Source organism: Chrysemys picta, chromosome 12 (genome assembly GCF_011386835.1).
Source record: "Chrysemys picta bellii isolate R12L10 chromosome 12, ASM1138683v2, whole genome shotgun sequence".
Classification (NCBI taxonomy): domain Eukaryota; kingdom Metazoa; phylum Chordata; order Testudines; family Emydidae; genus Chrysemys; species Chrysemys picta.
Window position 1 is genome coordinate 1,772,329 of NC_088802.1, and position 25,709 is coordinate 1,798,037.

The 25,709-nt window shown below is 66.5% G+C and overlaps 3 protein-coding genes across 7 annotated transcripts; 2 read left to right on the plus strand and 1 right to left on the minus strand.

The window, feature by feature from the left end:
• Positions 1 to 2,526: 2,526 nt before the first annotated feature.
• On the plus strand, positions 2,527 to 16,600 carry LOC135974884 (superkiller complex protein 2-like). The gene is given in 26 exon segments (XM_065564031.1): positions 2,527 to 2,580; positions 2,963 to 3,175; positions 3,432 to 3,566; positions 3,798 to 3,878; positions 3,880 to 3,903; positions 3,905 to 3,928; positions 3,930 to 3,946; positions 4,089 to 4,235; positions 4,544 to 4,628; positions 7,647 to 7,753; positions 7,948 to 8,094; positions 8,363 to 8,462; positions 8,701 to 8,913; positions 10,321 to 10,431; positions 10,671 to 10,782; positions 11,209 to 11,327; positions 11,641 to 11,778; positions 11,871 to 12,008; positions 12,272 to 12,376; positions 12,741 to 12,888; positions 13,169 to 13,295; positions 13,544 to 13,754; positions 14,095 to 14,205; positions 14,939 to 15,157; positions 15,383 to 15,523; positions 15,908 to 16,600. Coding segments are annotated over 25 exon segments (3,060 nt in total). The 5' UTR covers positions 2,527 to 2,580; positions 2,963 to 3,076; the 3' UTR covers positions 16,109 to 16,600.
• A 1,097-nt stretch (positions 16,601 to 17,697) lies between these two features.
• On the minus strand, positions 17,698 to 21,470 carry DXO (decapping exoribonuclease). The gene is made up of 7 exons (XM_065564052.1): positions 21,282 to 21,470; positions 20,167 to 20,564; positions 19,376 to 19,605; positions 18,939 to 19,158; positions 18,604 to 18,739; positions 18,216 to 18,310; positions 17,698 to 17,877 (listed from the first exon to the last, which is right to left on the minus strand). The coding sequence occupies exons 1-7, from the start codon at positions 21,468 to 21,470 to the stop codon at positions 17,751 to 17,753; spliced, it is 1,395 nt and encodes a 464-aa protein (XP_065420124.1). The 3' UTR covers positions 17,698 to 17,750.
• STK19 (serine/threonine kinase 19) lies at positions 20,448 to 25,123 on the plus strand. 5 transcript variants are annotated; one of them, XM_065564065.1, is made up of 8 exons: positions 20,448 to 20,583; positions 22,007 to 22,113; positions 22,322 to 22,408; positions 23,567 to 23,662; positions 23,775 to 23,914; positions 24,256 to 24,353; positions 24,468 to 24,615; positions 24,788 to 25,123. In XM_065564065.1, exons 2-8 carry the CDS (start codon positions 22,090 to 22,092, stop codon positions 24,831 to 24,833), a joined length of 639 nt encoding a protein of 212 aa, XP_065420137.1. In that variant the 5' UTR covers positions 20,448 to 20,583; positions 22,007 to 22,089; the 3' UTR covers positions 24,834 to 25,123. The 5 variants fall into 5 exon arrangements, with proteins under 5 accessions (XP_065420137.1, XP_065420135.1, XP_065420134.1 ...); XM_065564063.1 differs by having other exon boundaries at positions 20,454 to 20,583; positions 22,263 to 22,408; XM_065564062.1 differs by lacking the exon at positions 20,448 to 20,583 and adding an exon at positions 21,380 to 21,517 and having other exon boundaries at positions 22,263 to 22,408.
• The last annotated feature ends 586 nt before the right edge of the window (positions 25,124 to 25,709 follow it).

Consider the following 25,709-nt stretch of genomic DNA (forward strand, 5'->3'; position numbering starts at 1 on the left):
CCTGCACCGCGCAGGCGCCCCCCGCTCCGCGTCCTATTGGCGGAGAGGCGCGCGCTCATTGGCGCAGTGCGCCGGCGCGAGGGCGGAGCGTTCACGGAAGGGGCGGGGCGTCTCATTTGCATACGGGGAGACACGGCCCCGCGCCGTCCCGCCTTTTTCCGGCTTGGTCGAGTCGTTTCCGCCCCGCAGTGTTGCCCGGATTCCGCCCGCAGGGAGATGAGCTGGCGGAGGGGGGAGCACTTCCGGGGCAGGGGGCGGCCCGCAGGGGACATGGAGAGAATGAGTGAGGGGGAGCTGGGCTGAGGGGGCGTCCGGGGGCACTTGGGGGGCGGGGTGTCCGGGGGCGGGGTGTCTGGGGCAGGGGGGTACTTGGGGGGCGGGGGGCGGGGGAGGGCGGAACCGGGGGGCAGGGGGGTACTTGGGGGGCGGCAGGGGGTGGGGGGAGGGGGAATGGGGGGCGGGGTGTGGGGGGCAGCGGGGGGTGGGGGAGGGGGGAACCGGGGGCGGGGGGTACTTGGGGGGCGGGGTGGGGGAGGGGGGAACCGGGGGCAGGGGGTACTTGGGGGCGGGGTGTGGGGGGCAGCGGGGTTGGGGAGGGGGAATGGGGGGCGGGTGTGGGGGGCAGCGGGGGGTGGGGGAGGGGGGAACCGGGGCGGGGGGTACTTGGGGGGCGGGGGGTGGGGGAGGGGAACCGGGGGCGGGGGGTACTTGGGGGGCGGGGGGTGGGGGAGGGGGAACCGGGGGCGGGGGGTACTTGGGGGGCGGGGGGTGGGGGAGGGGGAACCGGGGGCGGGGGGTACTTGGGGGGCGGGGGGTGGGGGGAACCGGGGGCAGGGGGTACTTGGGGGGCGGGGGGTGGGGGGCAGCGGGGGGTGGAGGAGGGGGAATGGGGGGCGGGGGGCGGGTATCCAGAGGCCGATTGTGGAGTCTGACCCCCCATGTGCCCCCCCAGAGCTGCCCCCCCGGGGGCCCATGGAGCTGCCCCTCTCCATGCTGCAAGTGGGCTGCGCCGGACGCTTCGAGCTCATCACCCGGCCGGAGGGGCCCGACGGGGACACGTTCCCCCTCTGCACGGTGAGCCCCCCAGTGCCGGCGTGGGGCCAGCGCCCCGGCTGCCCCCCATCCCGTGCCCTACCCGGCCGGCGTGTGAACTCTCCCTTCTCTCCGCTTCCAGCTGCCCCACGGCCTGCCCCCCTACGCCATGGACCTGGCCTCGGAGCTGGAGCGGCGCTTCCTGGCCAGCCCCGAATGGCTGCCCCTGCACCGCTTCGACAGGGCCCCCAGGTGAGCGGCCCGGGCAGGTGGGGTCACCGGGGCACCTGTCCCCAGCCGGGGCCCATCCCTCGGATGTGGGGGGGGGCGTGTTGGAGGGGGCGGGGATTGGTGCTGACTCCGCCCCTCTGCGGCCCCCAGGGTCTGGCCACGGGAGAAGGACGTCTGGTCGCTGTTGGAGACGGACCCCACCCCCGTGCACTCCACGCTGCAGACGGAGCGGGACCCCACCACGGGGCAGATCCTGGCCTTCAGAGAGGTGAGTGTGCCGGCCTGGACACCGGGGTCCCATCCCATCCCTTCCCTTCCCGAGGGGTGCAGTCCCGGACGCCAGGGTCCCGTCCCTTCCCTCCCCCAGGGCTGGGAACTATGTAGCACCCAAGAGGTGCTGTCCCCGGACGCCGGGGTCCCATCCCTGTGTTGCCCGGGATTAGGGTGATGGTGCCCACCCGGACACTGGGGTCCTATCCCCTTGCTTTCAGTGGGGTGGGATCTGGGGTGATCCCTCAGGATGAGCCTTGACCTGGACGCCTGGGTGCCCCTCCGCCAGGGTCTGGGAGCCGCGCGGCCCCCCGTGGGTGCGGCCCGCTCTGACCTTGTCCTGCTCTCCGCCCCAGGCGCCGTTGGATAACATGGGGCTGTCGGCCAAGAACTCGCTCTCCTTCCAGCGGGCACCAGGGCCCCCTGCCCAGGCCCTGCGGGGTAGCAGCACCAACTACCCCTTCTGGCCAGGTTCGTGACCCCCCCGCTCCCCGAGCTGCCCCATCGGCCGCGGGGGCTTCTGGGACTGAGTCTCTCTCTGGCTCCCTAGGTGGGATGGACGAGCCAGCATGGAGCAGATCAGTGCCAAAGATCACCTGGAGGAGGACATCGACTTCGAGAGAGGTACATGGGACCCTGGCGTCCTGTATCCCCCCCACCCCCTCATGCCAGCCAGTCCCCGTGTCCCTTTCCCTGCCCCCTGAGCCAGCCAGTCCCTGTCCTGGAACTGGGGGGGAGCCGGCACCCCCTAGAGGGGACAGGCCCTGCCCCATTCCCCGCCCCCTGAGCCAGCCAGTCCAGCTGGCACCCCCTAGAGGGGACAGGCCCCTTCCCCATTCCCCACCCCCCTGAGCCAGCCAGTCCCTGCCCTGGGGGCCGAGTGGGAGCCGGCGCCCCCCCCTAACGGGGACAGGCCCCTGCCCCATTCCCCGCCCCCCTGAGTCAGCCAGTCCCTGGTGAAATTCTGCCTCCTTTTCCTTCCCCGCTGCCCAGACTTGCTGACGGTGCCGCCGGGCTGGAAGAAGGGGGTGGAGTTCAAGCCGCAAGGTACCAACCCCCCGACTGGGGAGAGGGAGCGGGGTTGGGGGGGGACCGGCTGGGCTGCCCCCCGCCCAGGCTGGCTCTTGTCCTTTCCTCCCGCTCCTGGCCGAGGGGGAGCGCGTGAGCCCAGTGCGGCAGCCGGGCAGATGCTGGCGTCTTGGGGCAAAGATGGGGGGGGGGCCGGGGTTGGGGGGGGGGGGGGGGGGGCTCAGGGCCCGAGCCTTTGGCCGCTGGGCTGTACCTGGGCGGGTGCTCATTTTGGGGGGGTCCGCTCTGAGATCCCCCTGAGCTGGGGAGCCCAGCCCAAGGACCCCATGTGTGTGTCCCCCATGGTGGGTTGGTCCCCTCGAAGCCCCCCAGCTCTTCACCCCTGTATTTGTCCCCCCAGCTGCGGCGCTCCAGGCTTCCCCGGGGCTGCTGCCCCTGTCCCGGCCTGCTGGGGGCGCTGGACTCCTTCGAGCTGGGCGGCTCCAGTGACGAGGAGGAGGAGGAGAAGAGGAAGATGAAGGCCAAGGGGTCAGGGGGGAAGGAGGGAGAGACTCCCCCAGCCCCCACCCCCGCCGTGCAGAGGGCAGACAGCCTAGAGGAGCTGGTGCTGAAGGTGGGGGGGGGTGCATTTCTGGGGGCGTTGGACCAAGGAGATCTGGGGGGACGGAGGTTTTGGGGTGGCTGGGGGTGGGGGGAGGGAATCAGGGGTTGGTGTTTGGGGTGGGGGGCTATCGAGGGAGGGGATGCTCTGGGGGGCACTAGGGGGTGGTGAGAAGGGGAGAAGTGGGGGTTGGCGTGGGGGGCTGGGAGGGAGGGGGCAGGGATTGCCCTGGATGCTGAACCCTCTAACCAGCCCCTCTGCCGCCCAGGAGGTGACCCCCGGGCCCCCGCCGCCCGTCCAGGCTGTGCCCCCCCAGCCCCCCAAGGAGCAATGGGCGATTCCCGTCGACATCTCCTCGCCTGTGGACGACTTCTACAAACGCATCCCCGACCCGGCCTTCCGGGTGAGACCGCCGCCCCGGGCGGCGCTGGGGGGCTGTGACCCTGGGGGGGGGTCTCCCTGGCTGTCAGTGCTGGGTGATGTGGGGGTGGGGCGCTGTCCTGGCTGTCAGTGCTGAGCTAGGAGGTGTGTGGGGGGGGTGCTGTCCCTGGCCTGTCGGTCCTGGGTCTGTCCTGCAGAGGAGGCCCAGCAGGGGGCGCTGTCCCCGGCTGACTCAGTTTCCCTGCGCTCCCAGTGGCCGTTCGAGCCGGATGTGTTCCAGAAACAGGCCATCCTGCACCTGGAGAAGCACGACTCAGTCTTCGTGGCCGCGCACTACCTCGGCGGGGAAGACGGTGGTGGGCCGAATACGCCATCGCCCTGGCCCCAGAAGCACATGACCAGGTGAGAGCCCCCCCCTCCTCCCCCACCGCCGAGCCGGAACCACCAGCGCTCCCCCAGGGGGACAGGCCCCGTGCCCCATTTCCCTCCCCCCGGTGCCAGCCGGCTGCCCTGTCTTTACCCCTTTCGCCCTGTCTCCCCCCAGGACCATCTACACTTCCCCCATCAAGGCTCTGTCCAACCAGAAGTTCCGAGATTTCAAGAACACCTTTGGGGACGTGGGGCTGCTGACGGGGGATGTCCAGCTGCACCCCGACGCCTCCTGCCTCATCATGACCACCGAGATCCTGCGGTGAGGGGCTCCGGGGCTGCAGGTTGGGAGTGAGGGGCAGCCGCAAAGCTGGGCGGGAGTGAAGGGCAGGGGCTGGGGGCTGGCCAGGGGGCTGTGGGGTGGCAGCGAGGGGCAGGGGCTGGGGGCTGGCCAGGGGGCTGTGGGGTGGGAGCGAGGGGCCAGGGGCTGTGGGGCTGGGCAGGGGGCCGTGGGGTGGCAGCGAGGGGGCTGGGGGGCTGGCCAGGGGGCCGTGGGGGTGGGCAGCGAGGGGCAGGGGCTGGGGGCTGGCCAGGGGGTCGTGTGTCTAGCTGTCTGTCCGTTTGGCTCAGGTCCATGCTGTATAACGGCTCAGACGTGATCCGGGATCTGGAGTGGGTGATCTTTGACGAGGTTCATTACATCAACGATGCAGAGGTGAGTCGGCGGGGGCGGGGGGGGGGGGGGACACACAACATCGTGCGCATCATTACAAATGGCCAGACTGGGTCAGCCCAGCGGTTCATCTAGCCCAGTGTCCCGTCTGCCAACAGTGGCCAGTGCCAGGGGCCCCAGAGGGAATGAACAGAACAGGGAATCATCAAGTGACCCATCCCGTCACCCATTCCCAGCTGCTGGCAAACAGACGCTAGGGCCACCATCTCTGCCCAGCCTGGATAACAGCCATTGATGGACCTGTCCTCCATGAACTTATCTAGTTCTTTTTTGACCCCTGTTCTAGTCTTGGCCTTCACACATCCTCTGTCAAGGAGTTCCACAGGTTAACTGTGCGTTGTGTGAATACTTCCTTTTGTTTGTTTTAAACCTGCTGCCCATTAATTTCATTGGGTGATTCCTAGTTCTTGTGTTATGAGGAGTAAATAACACTTCTCCACACCTGTCATGATTGTATAGACCTCAATCATATGCCCCCTCAGTTGTCTCTTTTCCAAGCTGAGAAGTCCCAGTCTTCTTAATCTCTCCTCACACAGCAGCTGTTCCATCCCTCTAGTCATTTTTGTTTCTGAACCTTTTCCAATTCCAATCTTTTTTGAGATGGGGCGGCCACATCCGCACGCAGTATTCAAGATGTGGGCGTACCATGGATTTATATAGAGGCAATAGGATATTTTCTGTCTTATCATCTCTCCCTTTCTTAATGGTTCCCAACATTCTGTTCACTTGTTTGACACCGCTGCACACGGAGTGGATGTTGTCAGAGAACTCTCCACAATGACTCCAAGATCTCTCGAGTGGTAATAGCTAATTCATTCCCCATCATTGTATGTCTAGTTGGGATTGTGTTTTCCAATGTGCATTACTTTGTCTTATCAACATTGAATTTCATCTGCCAGTTTGTTGCCCAGTCACCCAGTTTTGAGAGATCCCTTTGTAACTCTTCGCAGTCTGCCTGGGACTTCACTATCTTGAGTCATTTTGTATCATCTGATAATTTTGCGTATTTTTTGCAAATTTTCCAACCGGTTTGCCCGGTACTATTAGTCGACAGGATCACAGCGTAGGGCAGAGCTTGTTAGCACAGAAATCATTGACTTTCAGCCAAGTCCGTCTTGGGGAGTCCTGGCCCAGACACCCTGGACTCCCCCCTCTTCCAGTCTCCCCCCCCCCGCAGACCTCCAGCCACCCCACCTCTGACACCCCCCTTTGCTCCTGCTCCTTCTCTTTGTCTCCCGGGCAAAAGGTGTCACCTGGTCACGCACCCCTCCTGGGTCTCAGGTTGCACACATCTGGGCAGCCTCACCTGCCCCAGGGCCTCGGCAAAACTCGCACCCCCAATTCCCACCACTGAAGTATTGGTGCAGCACACAGGGAAACTGAGGCACACCCCGTATTCGTATAGGACAGGAAGACTCACCTGCAACATAATGAGATGAATAAACCCACTTCGTCAGATCTCATGTCTTTCAAAAGTTTCCATTTAGGGATTGCCGTTTGGGCGCTGTCTGTTCAACCAACCGCCTCAGTTTTGCGCAGTTCCCCTTTCAGAAACAAAATGCTGCCATGCTGGGCCGCTGGGGTGTTTTCCCCGCCGCAGGGATGTTAATAGCGACTGTAATAGAATTCAATTTACCAAGAGCTCCAGCTATATTCACCTCTTGGACCAGACCCTGTGCTCCACTTAGGACTAACTCAAGACTTGCCTCTCCTCGGGTGGGTCCCAGGACTAGCTGCTCCAAGAAGCAGTCGCTTAAGGTGTCAAGAAACTTTATTTCTGCATCCCGCCCTGAGGTGACATGGATCCCGTCAATATGGGGAGAGTCGAAATCCCCCATTATTGTTGAGTTTTTAATTTTTATAGCCTCTCTAATCTCCCTGCGCATTTCACAGTCACTATCGCCACGCTGGTCAGGTGGTCGGTAATAGATCCCTACCGCTCTATTCGTATTATCAGGCATGGAATTACAATCCAGAGAGATTCTGTGGGACAGTTTGGCTCATTTAAGATTTTTTACTTCATTTGATTCTACACTTACTTTCACATCTGGTGCCACTCCAACAGCGTGACCTGTTCTGTCCTTCCGATAGATTTTGTACCCTGGAATTACTGTGTCCCATTGATTATCCTCATTCCACCAAGTTTCTGTGATGCTCATTATATCAATCTCCCCGTTTAATACGAGGCACTCTAGTTCACCCAGCTTGGTATTTAGACTTCTAGCATTGGTATATAAGCACTTTAAAAACTTGTCACTTTTTAGCTGTCTGCCATTATGTGATGTCCTTGAATGGGACTCTCTTCATTTGACTGTTTCTCATCAGATCCTACCCGTATTTTGTCATCTTCCACCTTCTCCTCCTTACTGGGACATTGAAAATCTCCATTAATAGATCCTCCCCTAAGGGATGGCTCTGTTCGAACCACGTGCTCCTCCGCACCTGTCGGCTTTCCCCCAGCCCTTAGTTTAAAAAACTGCTCAACGACCTTTTTCACGTTAAGTGCCAGCAATCTGGTTCCATTTTGGTTTAGGTGGAGCCCATCCTTCCTGTATGGGCTCCCCCTTTCTCAAAAGTATCCCCAGTTCCTAATGCAGCTAAACCCCTCCTCCCTACACCGTCCTCTCATCCCCGCATGGAGACCCTGCAGCTCTGCCAACAACAGGTGGCGGTCAGGCCGCGGAGGGGAGTATGGGGGCAATCATGGGGCTTGGGTGGGGTCTCTGGGCAGGGCTTCTGGCTCTAGCAGGACCCCCCCGGCATGGTGGGGGGGGGGCTGTACACTGACCCCTCCCCCCATGCCCCCCCCAGTGCGGCATGGTGTGGAAGGAGGGGGAAGGGGGGCAGGCCCTACATTGACCCCTCCCCCCCAGCGCGGCTTGGTGTGGGAGGAGGGGGGGCCAGGCTGTACACTGACCCCTCCCCCCATGCCCCCCCCAGCGCGGCGTGGTGTGGGAGGAGGGGGGGCCAGGCTGTACACTGACCCCTTCCCCCCCCCAGCGTGGCGTGGTGTGGGAGGAGGTGCTGATCATGCTGCCGGAGCACGTGAACATCATCCTGCTAAGTGCCACCGTCCCCAACACGCTGGAGTTCGCCGACTGGATCGGGTGAGGCGGGATCCGGAGGGTGGGGGCTGGGAGGATCGGGGGGGTAGGTGGGGAAGGGGCTGTGGGGAAGGGGGGGTGTATTGGGGGGGCTGGGAGGATCTGGGGGCTGTGGGGAAGGGGGGTGTATTGGGGTTGGAGGGCTGGGGGGGGCAGGCAGGTGCTGACACCCCCCACCCCCCCCCGCCGCCCCACAGGCGGATCAAGCGGAAGCGGATCTACGTGATCAGCACCCGGCGGCGCCCGGTGCCCCTCGAGCACCATCTCTACACGGGCAACAGCCACAAGACCCAGCACGAACTCTTCCTGCTCCTCGACGCCCGCGGCACCTTCCTCACCAAGGGGTGAGCCCCCCGCGTCTCCCCCCCCTCCCCCAGTGACAGGCCGGGCGTCTCCCCTCCCCCGCTGCCCCTCCCTCCCGGGGCTCCCTACGAACCCCCAGCGCCGGGCCGGGCGTCTCCCCTCCCCCGCTGCCCCTCCCTCCCGGGGCTCCCTACTAACCCCCAGCGCCGGGCCGGGCGTCTCCCCTCACCCACTGTCCCTCCCTCCCGGGGCTCCCTACTAACCCCCAGCGCCGGGCCGGGTGTCTCCCCTCACCCACTGTCCCCCCAGGTACTATGCGGCGGTGGAGGCGAAGAAGGAGCGCTCCAGCAAACACGCCCAGACCTTCGGGGCCAAGCAGCCCACACACATGGGCACCGGGCCAGGCCAGGTCAGCACCGGGGGGGTCACGGCAGCGGGGGGAGGGGGGGGAGGCTGTCACTGTGATGTGACAGGCTCTGGGGCGACAGTGGGGTGTGATGGGAGGTGGGTACAGGGGTGTCCTGGGGACTGGGGCAGGCGTGGGGGTGCTGCTGTTGGGGGGGCAATTCAGGGGGAATATGGGGGGGCAGGGGGGAGACGCAGGGGAGCTCAGGGCCCCGGCGTGACCCCCCCCCGCCCCTCCCCAGGAGAAGGGCGTGTGGCTCTCGCTGATGGATGCGCTGCGGAAGCGGGACCAGCTGCCCGTGGTGGCCTTCACCTTCTCCCGCGCCCGCTGCGACGACAACGCGTCCGCGCTCACCACCCTCGACCTGACCACGAGCGCCGAGAAGAGCCAGATCCACCTCTTCTTCCAGAAGTGCCTCTCCCGCCTCAAGGGCTCCGACCGCCAGCTGCCCCAGGTCAGAGCCGGAACGGGACAGGAAGTGGGGCTGGCACTGGCCCGGCCCCTCATGCATGGGACAGGAAATGGGGCTGGCATTGGCTCGGCTCCTCATGCATGGGACAGGAAGTGGGGCTGGGGCTGGCACTGGCCCGGCCCCTCATGGATGGGGCAGGAAGTGGGGCTGGGGCTGGCACTGGCCCGGCCCCTCATGGATGGGACAGGAAGTGGGGCTGGCATTGGCCCGGGCCCCATGGATGGGACAGGAAGTGGGGCTGGGGCTGGCACTGGCCCGGCCCGTCATGGATGGGACAGGAAGTGGGGCTGGCATTGGCCCGGCTCCTCATGGATGGGACAGGCAGTAGGGACCTTAATATAGCTGGAGGTGCTACCCTACAGAGGTCAAAGGCCATGGGTGGCCATCTTGGACATTGGCACAGGCTGGGCTCTCCAGGGATGGGACAGGAAGTGGAGAATGGGACCGGAAGTGCATGCCCCTTAAAGCGAGCCCGGAGAGCAGGAAGCGGACACCGCCCCCTGGGCAAGGCAGCTCCAGGGCCCAGGGTGTTGGCCAGGTTCCTCTGTGAGAGGAAGTGGGCACCCTGGCATGGCCGCTGGGGGTTAAAGGGCACAGACAGGAAGTCCCGCCCCACGGGGGCTAGGGTTGCTGGAGGTCAGCAAGGCGGTGTTGAAGGACGTGCCAGGTGCTGCCGTATAGGACGCTTTCGGGACAAAGGGGACAGGAAGTTGCGCCCCACTGGGTGAAAGGGGGTTGGGAGAAATGTCTCTCTGCCTAGTGCTTCCAGGTCAAAGGGCACTCAACAGGAAGTGACATCAGCTGGGTCCCTTAGTGTGTGGTTTTGACTGGCCCATTGGCCCTCGCTGTTGAGGGAGGGGTCAGAGGGTGCCAGACAGGAAGTCCCGCCCCCAGAGAGAACAGGGTTGGCGTGAGTGCATGTACTGGGAGGCCCCAGCCAGGTCAAAGGGCACTCAGCAGGATGCTACCAGAAGTTGGGTCCCAAGGGGTTGGTGGGAGTGAGGCAAGCACTTCCTGTGATGTGCCCTTTGACCTGGAAGTTGTAGTTGGCCACCCAGGAAATGGGTCCCTGGTGGAAGGGTTTGGCTTGAGCCTGCTTCCGGGTCAAAGGGCACCTCACAGAAAGCGATGGGGGAGGGAGGCAGGAAGTTGGGGTTGGCGTGAGTTGGTCAGGCACTTCCAGGTCAAAGGACGCTGCACAGGAAGTTGCGTTGGATGACACAGGAAATGGGCATCTTAGGTTCCCGAGGGGTTGGCGTGACTTCAGGGCTCCCTCAGGGGCTTCTGGGTCGAAGGGCGCTGGACAGGAAGTGTCCTGGGGTGAGACAGGAAGCAGGATCTCCAGCGTGTGCACGGATTTAAAGTGTCCCCCTGGGGGGGCGGTTTCAGGTGCTGCACATGGTGGAGCTGCTGAAGCGGGGCATCGGGGTGCACCACAGCGGGATCCTGCCCATCCTCAAGGAGGTCGTGGAGATGCTCTTCAGCAAAGGGCTGGTCAAGGTGAGAGGGCGGGGCTGGGCAGGTGGGAGGAGCTGGAGGGTGTGGGGGCGGGGCTGGGTGGGTGGGAGGAGCTAGAGGGGGTGGGGCTGGTGGGTAGGAGGAACCAGGGGGGTGGGGTTTGGCAGATGGGTGGGAGATGTGGGTGAGGGGGGTGGGGCTGGGCTGGTGGGAGGAGCCAGAGGGGGCGTGACCACGTGTTTTGCGCCTGCCCCCATCCCCTCCCCTCTCCTCCCCCCCAGATCCTCTTCGCCACCGAGACCTTTGCCATGGGGGTGAACATGCCGGCCCGCACCGTGGTCTTCGACTCCGTCCGCAAGCACGACGGCTCCGGCTTCCGTGACCTGTTGCCAGGTGGGTGCTGGGGGCCTGTGCTGCAGGAGGCAGCAGGGGTCTCTGCCCGGGCAGTCAGGGCTCCCCATGGCCCCAGGGCGGCGCTAGGGGCTGTACTGCAGGGGGTGGGGTGGAGGGCAGCAGGGGGCTCTGCCCGGGCAGTCAGGGCTCCCCATGGCCCCAGGGCGGCGCTAGGGGCTGTACTGCAGGGGGTGGGGTGGAGGGCAGCAGGGGGCTCTCCCCGGGCAGTCAGGGCTCCCCAGGGCGGCGCTAGGGGCTGTACTGCAGGGAGTGGGGCAGGGGTTGCTCTATCCGGGCACTCGGGGCTGGCGCCAAATGGGCCCTAGGGGACTGTGCTGTGTGGCAGGGACAGCAGGGGGTGCTTGGGGGCTGTGCTATGGGGCAGGAGCAGCAGGGGGCGCTCTCAGGCTCCGTGGGTCCCTGCAGGTGAGTACATCCAGATGGCCGGGCGGGCTGGGCGCCGGGGCCTGGACACCACGGGGATGGTCATCATTCTCTGCAAGACCCGCGTGCCCGAGATGGCCGACCTGCACCGCATGATGCTGGTGAGCGACGTCTGCGTCTGCCCCGGGGTGGGGGGCTGAGCCCGGCATGCCCCCCCGAGGGTGAGGGAAGGGCCTGGATTGTGTCCTGGGGCCCCCCGACCCTCTCTGCACGTGGGTATCCCCAGGGAGCCCCCAGCCGGCTACCTGACCTGGGGACATGCACCTCCCCGTCCCACCTCGCGGCCCGGCCACCTGCCCCGGGGACCCCCTGTCCCAGGGGACCCGCCTCACCTGCCAGCCGCCGCCCCCCAGGGGACCCCCCTTAGCCGCCGCCGCTCCCGGGGACCCCCTCACCCGCCCTGCTGCCCCCCAGGGGAAGCCGACCCAGCTGCAGTCCCAGTTCCGCCTGACCTACACCATGATCCTGAACCTGCTGCGGGTGGAGGCGCTGCGCGTGGAGGACATGATGAAACGCAGCTTCTCCGAGTTCCACAGCCGCAAGGACAGCCAGGTGAGCGCTGGGGGATGGGGGGGAGCGGTGGAGCGCTGGGGGGGCAGCCGGGGACCCGAGCGGGCACTGAGGCTCTGCGTCGCCCCCCGCAGGCCCACGAGCACACCATCGCCCAGCTGAGCCGCCGGCTGGCCGCCATGGAGGAGGTGGACACGAGCGGGCAGCTGAGCGACCTGCCGGAGTACGGCCGGGCCGTGCAGGAGCTGCAGGAGACGCGCCGCATGATCCAGGTAGGGGCTGCCTGCAGGGGGCACCGGCCCCGGGACGGGGGGCGGGAAATGGGGCAGGGGCCTGTTCCCTCTAGGGGGCGCTGGCTCCCATCTGGCCCCAGGGTGGGGACTGGCTCGGGCGGGGGGGCAGGGAATGGGGGGTAGACTGGCTGGGGGGGCGGGGAATGCGGGGGCAGGGAATAGGGGGGTGGGGGGCAGCCCGGCTGGGGGTCAGGGCATAGGGCTCGGGGGGCGCGGGGTAACTGTCTCCTCCCCGGCTGCAGAGACGGGTGGCAGAGTCGGCCAGCGGGCTGAAGGCTCTGGCCCCGGGTCGAGTGGTGATCGTCAATAACCCGGCTCACCGGAACGCCCTGGGGGTGATCTTACAGGTGAGGGGCGCTAGGGGGCACTGGGCTGCAGGGAGGGGCTTCGGGGGGGGGGGGGCGGCTGCTTCTTCTTACCGCCCCAAACCCCTTCACAGCGTTATGTTCAGCTGTTCCCGCAGTGGGCGCGCCCCATCCCAGAGGGGCCACATCTCGGTGCTGAGGGGTCCCCAGGTAACCACCCCCCACCCCAGGGTGCCTGGGTAACCAGCTCCCTCACACCCCACCCCAGAGGGGCCACCTCTCTGCGCCAGGCCAGGGGGTCCCCAGGTAACTGACCCCCACACGCCCCACCCCAGAGGGGCCACTTCTCTGTGCCAGACTGGGGGGTCCCCAGGTAACTGACCCCCCCCCCATCTCCCCTTTCCAGGTCTCCTCAGACGCAGCCAACCGGACGTTCACCACCCTGGTGCTGTGTGAGAAGAGCCCTGAGGGGGGGGACACGGGAGGGGGCAGCCCCACCCCGGAGGCTCCCTTCCCCGACGACCTGCTGCTCAACAAGCTCTTTCTGCCGGAAGGTAGGGGGCTGGGAGCCCGGACGCCTGGGTTCTCTCCCCGGCTCTCGGAGGGGAGTGGGGGCTGGTGGGTTAGAGCAGGGGGGGCTGGGAGCCAGGACTCCTGGGTTTTCTCCCCGGCTCTGGGAAGGGAGGGGGGCTGGTGGGTTAGAGCAGGGGGGCTGGGAGCCAGGACTCCTGGGTTCTCTCCCCAGCGCTGGGAGGGGAGTGGGGGCTGGTGGGTTAGAGCAGGGGGGCTGGGAGCCCGGACGCCTGGGTTCTCTGGCTAGTGTCTCTGCCCCAGGGCCCTGCGGCCACGCGGTGGAGCAGCTGGGTCCCTGCGACCTCACGGCGATCACGGGCAAGACGCTGCGAGTGAACGCCGAGCGCATCCTGGAGGACGTCAAGAAGAGACAGATGCCGCGGTTCAGGTTGGGGTCCTGGGGCCTGGGGGAGGCGTGGGGGGGGAAGCCTGTCTCCCCATTGGACAGGAGTGTGTGTGGGGGTGGAAATGGGGCTCCAGGGGGTCCCCAGGTGAGGGGGGCTGGGGAGGGGTTCCCATATTCCCCTGGCGGGGTTGGGGGCCCCAGGTGCCGGTTCAGGGGGGTGTTGGCGATTGGGGACATGGGAGGGGGTGGGGGGCAGGCTGTGGGGCCGGGGCTGACGTGTGCCGTTGCAGGAGTGACCCCCCCGGCCCCTCGGCGGTGCAGGCGGCCCAGGAGCTGCTGCGGCTGGCGGAGGGGGGCGCCGGGGGGCTGCCCCGCCTGGACCCGGTGGGCACCCTGCAGCTGAAGGAGCTGGCAGTGGCGGAGGGCGCCATGCGGCTCCGGCGCCTGGAGGAGGCGCTGCCCGGCTTCCAGTGCGTCCAGAGCCCCCGCTTCCCCCAGCAGGTGAGGGGGGGGGGGGCTCCACTGACCGCCCGACCCCCAGGGCCTGCGGCCGGCCGAGCGCGGGGGGTGGGGGGGGGGATTGGGGCCTGTGACACACACACACAACCTGCGGCTGGCCGAGCGGGGGGGGGAGGATCAGGGCCTGTGACACACACACACACACACACACACACACAACCTGCGGCTGGCCGAGCGGGGGGGGAGGATCAGGGCCTGTGACACACACACACACACACACACGCACACCCTGCGGCTGGCCGAGCAGGGGGGGATGGGAATTTGGGTGGTTTGGGGGGGGCTTGGGGCCAGTCTCACCCCCTCCGTCCCTTCCCCCCCCCAGTACGTGCGACTGGCCGAGCGGCTGCGGCTGCGGGCGGAGCTGGAGCACCTGCGGTTCCTGCTGTCGGACCAGTCCCTGCTGCTGCTGCCGGAGTACCAGCAACGTGTGGAGGTGAGTCCGGCCCTGCCCCCTGGCCCTGCCCCCTGGCGCTGCCCCACAACCATGGCCCCTGCCCCACAGCGCTGCCCCAGAGCCCCCAGAGTACCAGCAACGCGTGGAGGTGAGTCCGGCCCTGCCCCACAGCGCTGCCCCAGAGCCCCCAGAGTACCAGCAATGCGCGGAGGTGAGTCCGGCCCTGCCCCCCGGCCCTGCCCCACAGCCATGGCCCCTGCCCCACAGCCCCCGCCCCACAGGCCCCAGAGTACCAGCAGCGGGTGGAGGTGAGCCCTGCCCCATGGCCTCCCCAGGTGCTGCGGGCGCTGCGCTACGTGTCCCGTCCCCCCCCAGGTGCTGCGGGCGCTGCGCTACGTGTCCCATTTCCCCCCCCCCAGGTGCTGCGGGCGCTGCGCTACGTGTCCCATTTCCCCCCCCCAGGTGCTGCGGGCGCTGCGCTACGTGTCCCCTTTCCCCCCCCCCAGGTGCTGCGGGCGCTGCGCTACGTGTCCCATTTCCCCCCCCCCAGGTGCTGCGGGCGCTGCGCTACGTGTCCCCCTTCCCCCCCCCCAGGTGCTGCGGGCGCTGCGCTACGTGTCCCCCTTCCCCCCCCCCCAGGTGCTGCGGGCGCTGCGCTACGTGTCCCATTTCCCCCCCCCCCAGGTGCTGCGGGCGCTGCGCTACGTGTCCCATTTCCCCCCCCCCAGGTGCTGCGGGCGCTGCGCTACATGTCCCATTTCCCCCCCCCCAGGTGCTGCGGGCGCTGCGCTACGTGGACGCGGGGGGCGCGGTGCAGCTGGCCGGGCGCGTGGCCTGCGAGATCAGTAACCACGAGCTGCTGCTGACGGAGCTGGTGTTCGACAACCTGCTGACGGAGCTGCGGCCGGAGGAGAGCGTGGCCCTGCTCAGCTGCCTGGTCTGCCAGACCAAGAGCCAGGCCGAGCCCCCGGTGCCCAGCGTCCTCCGCAAGGTGGGCCCGGCCGCCGGGGTTCTCTGCCCAGCTCGGGGGGGCAGGACGCCTGGGTTCTCTGCCTGACTCGGGGGGTGGGGGCTAGGACGCCTGGGTTCTATCCTGGGGCTTAGGGGAGGGAGAGTCTAGTGAGGGGGGAGGAAGGGTGGAGCTGGGAGCCCAGACTCCTGGGTTCTGTGCCCAGGGCGGGCAGCCGGGCCCCTCACCGCCGGCTCTCTGCGGCAGGGCATGGAGCGGATCCGGGCGGTGGCCGAGCGCATCGCCCTGCTGCAGCGGGAGTGCGGCCTGCGGGAGTCGGTGGAGGATTTCGTGGCCCAGTACAACTTCGGCCTGGTGGAGGTGGTGTACGAGTGGGCCCGCGGCATGGTGAGTGGCCAGCCCCCTGCGGGGGAACCCCGCGTCCCTCGCCCCCCAGCCAGGAGCGGAACCCCAGCCCCCATGTCCCTCGCCCCCCAGCTGGGCCCCTACCCCCGGATGGGAGTGGAAGCCCAGGCCCCGAGTCCCATACCCCCCAGCCAGGACCCCGGACGGGAGGGGAGCCCCAGGCCCTGTGTCCCATGCCCCCCTAGCCAGCCCCCCACTTTCACATGGGAGTGGAAGCCCAGGCCCCGAGTCCCATACCCCCCAGCCAGGCCCTGTCCCCGGACGGGAGGGGAACCCCAGGCCCTGTGTCCCATACCCCCCAGCCAGGCCCCGTCCCCGGACGGGAGGGGAAATCCACGTCCCGCGACCCACGCCCCTCTCCCCCAGCCCTTCGCCGAGATTGCCCGGCTGACGGAGGTGCAGGAGGGGATCATCGTGCGCTGTATCCAGCGGCTGGACGAGACGTGCCGGGACGTGCGCAACGCGGCCCGCGTCATCGGGGAGCCCACGCTGCACGCCAAGATGGAGCAGGCCTCCAACCTCATCAAGAGAGACATCGTCTTTGCCGCCAGCCTCTACACCCAGTGACCCCGCCGTGACCTGCCACCTTTAACCTCTGTGAGGTCAGCGTCCCCTGCCCTCTGACCCATCACCCCCCGGGCAAGGCGAGAGCGCGTGGACTGTGACTGGATCATGCTGACATTTCACCCCACTGTGTGATATGGGGGGGGGGGGGCAGGGGTCAGCCTCTGCCCTGTGACCTTTAACCTCCCCTGGGGTGGAAGGCTGTGACCTTTCACCTCTAGCCATGGAATCTGGCCTCTGCCCTTTGGCAGAGGGGGCTAGCTTTGACCTTTCACCCCATGGCAGCTGGAGGTTGGAGTCTGACCTTTGCCCTGCAGCTCAGGGGTCAGTGGGTGGCAGCAGCCCTGACCCCTTCCCCCCAGCTCCCCTACTACTGGCTGACAGCGGGGCGGGGGGGGAGGGGTGGAAGGTGAGGGATTGTGGGGGGGAGACAGGGCTTCGGTGCCCCCCCAGTGGCCTCTGTGTCCAACCTGTTAATAAATCTGTCTCCAGCCACTGCCTTGTGGGGGTTTGATTGGGGAGCTCCCCGCTGCAGGGCTGAGCTATGGGGGGGAGGGGGGATGTGGGGCAGCTTCCCTGTTGGGGTCTGTGCCCCCCCATGCCCCAGCCTCACATCCCAACTGCTCCTGTGGGGCATTCAGGGGAGGGCCCTGTACTGAGAGCGTCTGACCCCTTCTAGGCCCCACCCCCTCCCAGAGCCAGCAGGAACCCAGGAGTCCGGTGCCCACCGTGCTGGTTGCAGTTTGGTATTCAGAAACACACACACCCCTTTCTCCCCCCTCTGCCCAGCACAGGTGGGCTGGTCCATGCCCCTCCTTCCCCCCCCCCACCCAGTGCAGGTGGGCTGGTCCAAGTGTGACTCCACCTCCACTTCTGTCAGTAACTGGTTCAGTCCATGAATACCCCACAAGGGGGGAGCAGAGATCCCTTAGCAATGGAATGTCCCATTGCGAGAGGTGAGCAGAATGCTCACGTGACCATAGAAGGAGGAGTAGCTTTGAGGTGGACTGTTCCATTACAGCTGGGGGGGGGCGGGGGGCCTCTCCAGAGCCCCTGTTTGCTGATTCCAGCTGCTCACAGGGCCCAGGGACCTGCACAGCCAGGCCGGAGGGTTCTCCCTGCTGGGCCCCTCCTGCCCCTCCCAGGGGGTCACTCCCTTCCCCAGGGGCGGGGCTCTCCCAGAGGAGGGTGGAGCCTGTAGCTCCACCCCCAGTAACCTCTGACCCCAAGGAGCAGCTTCAGCCTTTAACTGGGTTGCCAAGGTCAAAGGTCAGGCTGTGCGAGCAGGTGCCCACAAGTGGGGGGGCCCCCTGGGCCCCTGCCAGCTTGTGACCTAAAGGGGGGCAGGTTCCATCTCTTACCCCCCCCATGACCTCCCTAGGTGCCCCATGGGGCAAAGGTCACACTCCCCCCTTCACCTTGCAGCTGGGGGTCATGACCTTTTCCTGCTGCTCATAGGCAGCCAATCCTGCCCTTTACCCGTGTCACTCAAAGGTCACAGCCTGACCTTTCACCCTTTCTCCAGAGGGGGTCATGACCTTTATCCCCTCACACACATGCCCCCGGAAAAAGGGACATGGCAGTCTTGCGGCCCTGACCCTTGCACATGGTTTATTGGTGCCCCCCCCCCGCGGCCCCCAGCAGCTCAATCCGGCCTCTTTCCTCTGCTGATGGTCTCCACGTACCAGGCCGGCAGGAAGACGTGCTCCGCGTCCCGGTGCCGGGTGTAGGACACGGGGCTGCCGGGCTCCCAGGCGAAGAGGTGCACGAGTCTGGGGAGAGAAGGTTGGGGGGTGATAGCGGGGGGGGCCTGGGTTCTCTCCACGGCTCTGGGAGGCGAGTGGTGACTGGTGGGTTAGAGCGGGGGGGCTGGGAGCCAGGACTCCTGGGTTCTCTCCCCAGCTCTAGGAACGGAGTGGGGTCTAGTGCAGGGGTTCTCAACCTTTTTCTTTGAGTGCCTCGCCTCCCCTCCCCCGCTATAAAACTCCACGTTCTCCCCCCCGCCCCCGCCACAACCCCTGAAACCCGCTTGTGCCCCCCCCCCCGGTTGAGAACCCCAGGTCTAGGGGTAGGGGGGAGCACAGAGAGGCTGGGAGTCTCTTCTACTCACTGTGGATCATCCTCCGTCACCACCCTCTTGAGGAAGGCCAGGAAGGCCTCGCAGAAGTTCATGCACACGGCCGGCTTCCAGCAGCCCCGGTCGCCCTGTTTGGGGGGCAGGGACCAGCTTGAAATCACTGATTGGGGGGGCGCGAGGGGAAAGTGGGGCAGGGAAGGAACAAGGGGCTGGAGCGAGGGTCTACGGCAGGAGGGAGAGGCAGGGCTGGCCTGACACATGGGGTTGGAGGGACCCATGGGGGTAGAGAAGTCAGAGGGATCACAGGGGCTGAGGGGCCCAGTGACGGGGGATGGGGGACCTACACCAGTCGGAGGGGAAGTGGGGGCCTGGAGCTCATGTGGGGGGCAGGGCTGGCCGGGGGGCAGCTCCCCCCACTCACCCGGATCAGCTGGAAGATCTTCATGGTCTCGAAGGTCTCCAGCGCAGCCACGGAGCCGTCGGGGGCGCGGAAACCGGCCACGATGCGGGAGACCCCGGGCAGGAAGGACTGCGCCCACCACTTGATCAGCTTGTGCCTGGGGGGGAGGAAGGGGGGTCAGTCTGGGTCCCTTGCACACCCCCCAGCCTCTGCTCCACCCCCCACCCACGCAGGAAATGCAGGGTGGAGACCCCCCACCCGCCCTGGCCACGCAGGGAACGTACATCCAGGACAGCCCTAGGCTGGGGGGTTCCTTGGGGTGTAGCTGGGGGGCCGGGCCACAGGGGGGCTCTCACCTGTAAAAGCTCTTGCGCTGAGCGGGGCTGTGCAGCTCCTTGCACGTCTTGAGCTCCACGTAGCAGGCGGGGGCCTCGGGCCAGGCCCCACGGGGATCCGTGCAGTCCACCTCCCCGGCGAAGAGCAGCGAGTGGGAGCCCAGCCGCGTCCGCACCACCGTGCAGAACGCCTCGTTCGTGTTCACCACCCCCGTGGGGTCCGGGCTCCCGTCCGGGGTGTCTGGGGGGGGACAGACAGCACAGGATGCCTGGGTTCTCTCGGCAGCTCTGGGAGGGGAGGGGGAGCGAGAACGTCTGGGTTCTCTCCCCAGGGCGGGGAGAGGAGGAAGACTAGTGGTGAGAGGGGGGGCGGGTTGGGAACCAGGATGCCTGGGTTCTTTCCCAGCTCTGGGAGGGGAGTGGGAAGCTGGAAACCAGGACCTCTGGGTTCTATTTACCCGCACACATGTAGCGCTCGAACTTGTAGCCCATGTAGGCCAGTTCCTGTAGCATGTCGGAGCGCTGCTCCCGCTGCTGCCGGGCCGCCGCCGTCTCCACCTCACTCACATAGAGGGTGCCCCGGAAGAGGCTGACGGCCAGCAGCCAGCCCTCCTGGCTCTCGTAGGGCGTCGTCAGCACCTTGGTAAGGTGCCCCCGCCAGGTCACGAAATCTGCGTTCACGGGGCGCCTGGGGGGGGGGGGGGGACGACAAGGGGGTGGCATTGCCATACACAACATCGGTAGGTTTCAGAGTTAACAGTTCTCCAGTGAGTGAACGGGGCCATCTGAGCCCTATGGTGTCAGGCTGTCGGCAGACTCAGGTATCCAGACCTGCACCCCCAGAGCCTGTGTGCTGTGTCTACCCCTCCCCCAGCCGCACCAGAACCGTGGGGCAGCCCATCCCAGTATGTGCAGGAAAGTGGGGGGTGTCTCAGGTCCCCTACCTGGCCCCCGGCCCCCATCTCCCTCCACTCATGCACTGGCTTCCCAGCGACCCCTCCTGCCTGGCAGGACCCCATTAAGCCACAGCGCCCCCTGCTGGCCCTACCCATAACCCAAGGTGCCCCTAGGTCAGGGCAGGAGTCCCACCGCACCCCTTGCCAGCCTGGAGGACCCCACTCACTCCACAGCCCCCCCAGATCAGCAGTGGCCACCTGCTATTCCCCCTGGAGGACTCACCCCCGAGGTCAGCGGGGAGCCCCCCAGCGCCCCCTGCTGGCCAGGGGCTCTTGGACTGCCCCTCGCTCACCCCGCGGCGTCGCCCTGGGCCCGCAGCCGGTCCCGGTTCCCGGCCACCCACTGCAGGAGGTGCTCCAGCCCCTCGCGCCGGCTCTCGTCCCGCCGCACGTAGCGGTCGCGGTAGCCGTGCCGCAGGTCGAAGGCGGGATCCGGGTGCTCGGCGGGGGGCGGGGCGAAGTAGCGCAGCTGGCGGGCGTCGGGGTGGTAGCGGCGCTGGGCGTCCAGGGAGAAGCGCCCCTCCTCGGCCGGCCGGCGGTAGAAGGGGAAGGGCCCGTCGTAGAGGGACGGCTCCGTGGGCAGGGTGGGGGGGGCCCAGCGGCCGCGCTTGGGGGACTCCCCCGGCTCCGCGGGGGCCTCGGCGGTTCCGCTGCTGCGCTTGGCCGGGCGGGCGCTGGGCTCCATGGCGGCCTGGAACGGCGAGAGGGAGGTGAGAACGGGGAGCTCGGCTGAGATACCCCCTGCTCCCAACGGGGGACCCCTCCCTCGCCGGCCCCCTGGGGGGCATTTCCCCTGTGGGCCCCGCCCCACCCCCAGCAGCTCCCTGGGACCCCCCAATCCCCCCCCAGCAGCTCCCCTCCCCCCCGGGACCCCCAATCCCCCCCCAGCCCTGGCAGCCTCCCCCGGACCCTCCAATCCCCCCCCCAGCAGCTCCCCTCCCCCCGGGACCCCCCAATCCCCCCCCAGCCCTGGCAGCCCCCCCGACCCTCCAATCCCCCCCCAGCAGCTCCCCTCCCCCTGGGACCCCCCAATCCCCCCCCAGCAGCTCCCCTCCCCCCGAGACCCCCCAATCCCCCCCCCAGCCCTGGCAGCCTCCCCCAGACCCTCCAATCCCCCCCCCAGCAGCTCCCCTCCCCCCCGGACCCTCCAATCCCCCCCCAGCAGCTCCCCTCCCCCCCGGACCCTCCAATCCCCCCCCAGCAGCTCCCCTCCCCCCGAGACCCCCCAATCCCCCCCCCAGCCCTGGCAGCCTCCCCCAGACCCTCCAATCCCCCCCCAGCAGCTCCCCTCCCCCCGGGACCCTCCAATCCCCCCCCAGCAGCTCCCCTCCCCCCCCGGGCCCCCTCCCGCCCTCTGACCTTTCACCCCGACGCCCGATCACTGTCCCTCCCGTCCCTCTCCGGTGACCTTTGACCCCTCCGTCATCGGGGAGCGTCGCGCGGCCCCGCCCCCGCCCCGCTGTTCGCCTCCGGACTCAGCGCCGCCTCGGTCCGCGCGCGCGGGCCCCTCCCACCCCCGCAACGCGCCAACTCTGACGCCATCAGACAGCGACGTGGGCGGGGATCCGGGTCCGGTGGGCTCGGGCCGTGACGTCATTGGGCCGCGCCCGGCAGAGGCGCTTGGACGCCGGAGCCTCGCGCAGCGTCAGTGGGGAGATGGGCGCTGACGTCATCACTCAGGGACGGGGGCGGCTGGGGAGGGGGATCTGGCTGGGGAGGAGAGGGGGAGGGGATCTGGCTGAGGGGGAGGGGAGGAGAGGGGGAGAGGATCTGGCTGGGGAGGAGAGGGGGAGGGGATCTGGCTGAGGGGGAAGGGGAGGAGAGGGGGAGGGGGATCTGGCTGGGGAGGAGAGGGGGAGGGGATCTGGCTGAGGGGGAAGGGGAGGAGAGGGGGAGGGGGATCTGGCTGGGGAGGAGAGGGGGAGGGGATCTGGCTGAGGGGGAAGGGGAGGAGAGGGGGAGGGGGATCTGGCTGGGGAGGAGAGGGGGAGGGGATCTGGCTGAGGGGGAAGGGGAGGAGAGGGGGAGGGGGATCTGGCTGGTAGGCAGAGGACCAGCTGAGGGGGGAGGGGGATGACCGGGATGGACTCGCCGGGGGCTCCCTCTGTGCTAACCCTCCCGTCCCCCCCCCAGCCCCATGGAGCGCCGCCGCCAGCTGATCTCCAACACCCTGAAGGCCAAGAAGCGGAGGCTGCAGCCGGGACCGGACCCTGGGGATGCAGGAGAACCGGACAGACAGGGTAACTGGGGTGGGGGCGAGGCACCAGGACTCCTGGGTTCTCTCCCGGCTCTGGGAGGGGAGTGGGGGCTGGTGGGTCAGAGCAGGTGGGAACTGAGCCCCAGGACGCCTGGGTTCTCTCCCGGCTGACCCTGTGCTGTTGGTTGGCAGAGGGCCCCGGGGCGGTGGATTCGGCTCTCCGGTATCTTGCTTCCCTCTTCCCTCGCCAGCTGTTCGAGGATGCGCTGCCCCCCCTCGTCCTGAAGCACCAACTCTACAGTCTGGTGAGGGACCGCACGGCCGTGGACAGGCAGCTGGTAAGAGCCCCCCCCCCCCCCCCGTCAGACTCAGGGGCCCCTCCAGCCTGGGATCTCCTTCCCCAGGCTGCCCCCTGTGACAGGCTGGGTCACAGAAACCCAATTGGGAGCTGCCACCTGATGTTCTGGGGCTACCTCTGAGCCCGTTTCCCTGCCAGCCTGGGACTTCAGTGCCCTGCCTTGTTGAGCCAGACACGCCAGCCTGCTGCAACCGCGACCCAGGTCTGGGCCATGCCCGCAAACCTGCAGCCTTAACTGAAAACAGCTTCAGAGGTGCTCCTGTCTCCAGCACCTAGTTCCCAATGGGGCCCAAACCCCAAATCAATCTGTTGTACTCTGTATAAAGCGTATGCAGGGTAAACGCATCAACTGTCCACCCTCTGTAACCCTGATAGAGAGATGTGCACAGTTGTTTGCTCCCCCAGGGATTAATACTTACTCTGAGTTAATTAATAAGTAAAAAGTGATTTTATTAAACACAGAAAGTCGGATTTAAGTGGTTCCAAGTAATAACAGACAGAACAAAGTAAATTACCAAGCAAAATAAAACAAAACACGCAAGTCTGAGCCTAATATAGTACGAAACTACATGCAGGTAAATCTCACCCGCAGAGATGTTCCAAGACGCTTGTTTCACAGACTAGACTCCTTCCTAGTCTGGGCCCGTCCCTTCCCCGGGGACAGCCCTTGTTCCAGCTCAGGTGGTAACTCGGGGATTTCTCATGACTGCAGCCCCCTTTGTTCTGTTCCACCCCCTTTTATAGCTTTGGCACAAGGTGGGAATCTTTTGTCTTTTTGGGTCCCCACCCCGTCTACATGGCAAAGCCCCAGGTTTAAGATGGATTCCAGTACCAGGTGACATGGTCACATGTCCTGTGAGACCCCAGCCTCCATTCTTCCAGGTCTGACTCCCGGAAGGCTGCCTGCAAACAGAGCCATCCACAGCCAATTGTCCTGGTTGATGGGAGCCATCAAGATTCCAAACCCCCATTAACGGCCCCCACTTTGCATAATTACAATAGGCCCTCAGAGTTATATTTCCTATTCCTAGTTACAGATACACAAGTGATATCTGTCATATTTACACTCATAAGCATATTTCTATAAAGCATTATGGGGTGCAACGTCACACCCCCCCATTAACCTTCTCCCCCGCAGAGCCGGCTGAAGGACGAGGGGCTGATCCGGCTCTTCCAGCTTGGATTCGACTCGGACGTCTTCGGGGTGGCGTTCACCCAGGACTACACGGCCAAGGTGGGTCTCTGACCCCCCAGCAGGGCTGCCGAGGCCCCCGGCAGTGGGAGGGGGGTCCCCGCAGCCCTTGGGGGGGCTGGCTGGTGATGACAGGCCCCCCGTCTCTGCCCAGGTGCTGCAGTCCGTGGCGGGGAAGGAGCACGCCGGGACGGTGCGCAGGTTCCTGGAGACGGCGTTCGCCTCCTGTCCTGAACTCAGCTACGACAATGGCCGCATGCTGAGGGACTTTGGCTTCCGGGACCCGGACATCACGTGGGTGGCTGGGAGCGCGGGGGCGGGCAGGAGCCACGCAGCCTTCCTGGGCCTCGTGGCAGCCACGTTCCCCTTCCCCTCCTCACCCCTGCGCCCCTTGGTGTTCTATGCGGGTGTTCCCCACCCCAGAGGGGCCGCATCTCTGTGCCGGGGGAGGGGTTCCTGCATAACCGTCCCTGCATCCCATCCCAGGAGAGCAGACCCCAGCGCCGGGCGAGGGGTCCCTGGGTAACCAGCCCCTTGCCCCGCCCCAGAGGGGCTGCATTCCGGCACCGGGCAAGGGGTCTCTGGAGCGAAGGACAGTGAGGTGACGGGGTCTCTTCTCCTGTCCCCTGTCCCAGGCAGCTGGTAAATGCCGGGGTCCTGACCGTCCGTGATGCTGGCAGCTGGTGGCTAGCCGTGCCGGGAGCCGGGCGCTTCGTTAAATGCTTCATCAAAGGTTTGTGTGGGACACGCCCCTCCCCCCCCCCGCCAGCCCCTGCCCTGGAGCCGGGCCAGAGCCAGCGCCCCCAAGAGGGAAAAGGCCGACTAAGTCCGCTCTCTCCCGGCCCAGGGCGCAAGGCCGTGCTGGGGATGATCCAGAAGGCCAAGTACAAAGAGATTTTACTGTCGGATCTGCAGAGCCGTCGGGCTCCCAGCGCCGTGAAACTGGGGCTCCCCTACCATATCCATGACCTCATCGGGGCACAGCTGGTCGACTGGTACGTTACACACACACGAGCCGGGGAGAGAACCCGGGAGTCCTGGCTCCCAGCCCCCCTGCTCTCACCACTAGGCCTCACTCTCCTCCCAGAGCCGGGAGAGAACCCAGGAGTGCTGCCCCATCATCCCAGCGACTGAGCTAAGCTAACAGCCTCTCTCTGGTTTTCCCAGCATCCCCAGCACTTCCGGGACCCTGCTGCGATTGGCCGACTCCTGACCCCGTGACCTGAGGAGCTCTGGGAGATCTGTGCCAAGCACTGACTGACGCTGGGGCTCACCGTGGCCCCCTGCCGTGGGGACTGGCGTTTCCCATCATGCAGCGGGGCTCAGCCCCTGCGGAGTGACTGGGGGTCTAGGCGGTTTATTTATTTTGTGGATCAATGTTTGCACGGGAAGGGGTGAAGGATCGGGGCCTGGCCCCATGGGACTTGGGGGGGAAAGGGTGAGATTTGAGCTGTGGCTCAGCGGCAGGGCCATGGAGGGCAATAAATGGGGGTTTCTCTGCTCCCCGCAGCCTCCTGGGGTCCTGCTTCCGCGGCGCATCCCTGCCTGTCCTGGGCTGTGTGGGGGCGAGGGGCAGGCCTCGGGTCAGAAATCAATGGTTTGTGAAGGGGGGAAGCCAGGGCCAGGTGTGGGGTACGGTGCCCCCTATCTTGGGGTAGGGAATTGCAGCAGCAGAGACCCCTGTACGGAATCAATCCACTCCCCTCCCGGAGCCAAGGAGAGAACCTAGGAGTCCTGGCTCCCAGCCCCCATGTTCTAACCCACCAGCCCACACTCCTCTCCCAGAGCTAGAGAGAGAACCCAGGAGTCCTGGCTCCCAGCCCCCCCTGCTCTAACCACCAGCCCCCACTCCCCTCCCAGAGCCGGGGAGAGAACCCAGGAGTCCTGGCTCCCAGCCCCCCTGCTCTAACCCACCAGCCCCCACTCCCCTCCCAGAGTCAAGGAGAGAACCCAGGAGTCCTGGCTCCCAGCCCCCTCTGTTCTAACGCACCAGCCCCCACTCCCCTCCCAGAGCTGGGATAGAACCCAGGAGTCCTGACTATCTGGTCTAACTACTACACCGCACTGCCCACGTTCCCTGTCACCCCAT

What these genes read in the sequence shown, in the direction of transcription:
- DXO (XM_065564052.1), bottom strand. Translation starts at nt 21,470, where the DNA reads ATGACGTCACGGCCCGAGCCCACCGGACCCGGATCCCCGCCCACGTCG. An exon ending in CGATGACGGAGGGGTCAAAG is followed by an intron (nt 20,565 to 21,281) that starts GTCACCGGAGAG and finishes TCGCCGTTCCAG; the next exon opens with GCCGCCATGGAGCCCAGCGC. An exon ending in CAGCGCAAGAGCTTTTACAG is followed by an intron (nt 18,740 to 18,938) that starts GTGAGAGCCCCC and finishes CCTCCCCCCCAG; the next exon opens with GCACAAGCTGATCAAGTGGT.
- STK19 (XM_065564063.1), top strand. Translation starts at nt 22,011, where the DNA reads ATGGAGCGCCGCCGCCAGCTGATCTCCAACACCCTGAAGGCCAAGAAG. An exon ending in AGGAGAACCGGACAGACAGG is followed by an intron (nt 22,114 to 22,262) that starts GTAACTGGGGTG and finishes GTTGGTTGGCAG; the next exon opens with AGGGCCCCGGGGCGGTGGAT. An exon ending in CCCAGGACTACACGGCCAAG is followed by an intron (nt 23,663 to 23,774) that starts GTGGGTCTCTGA and finishes GTCTCTGCCCAG; the next exon opens with GTGCTGCAGTCCGTGGCGGG.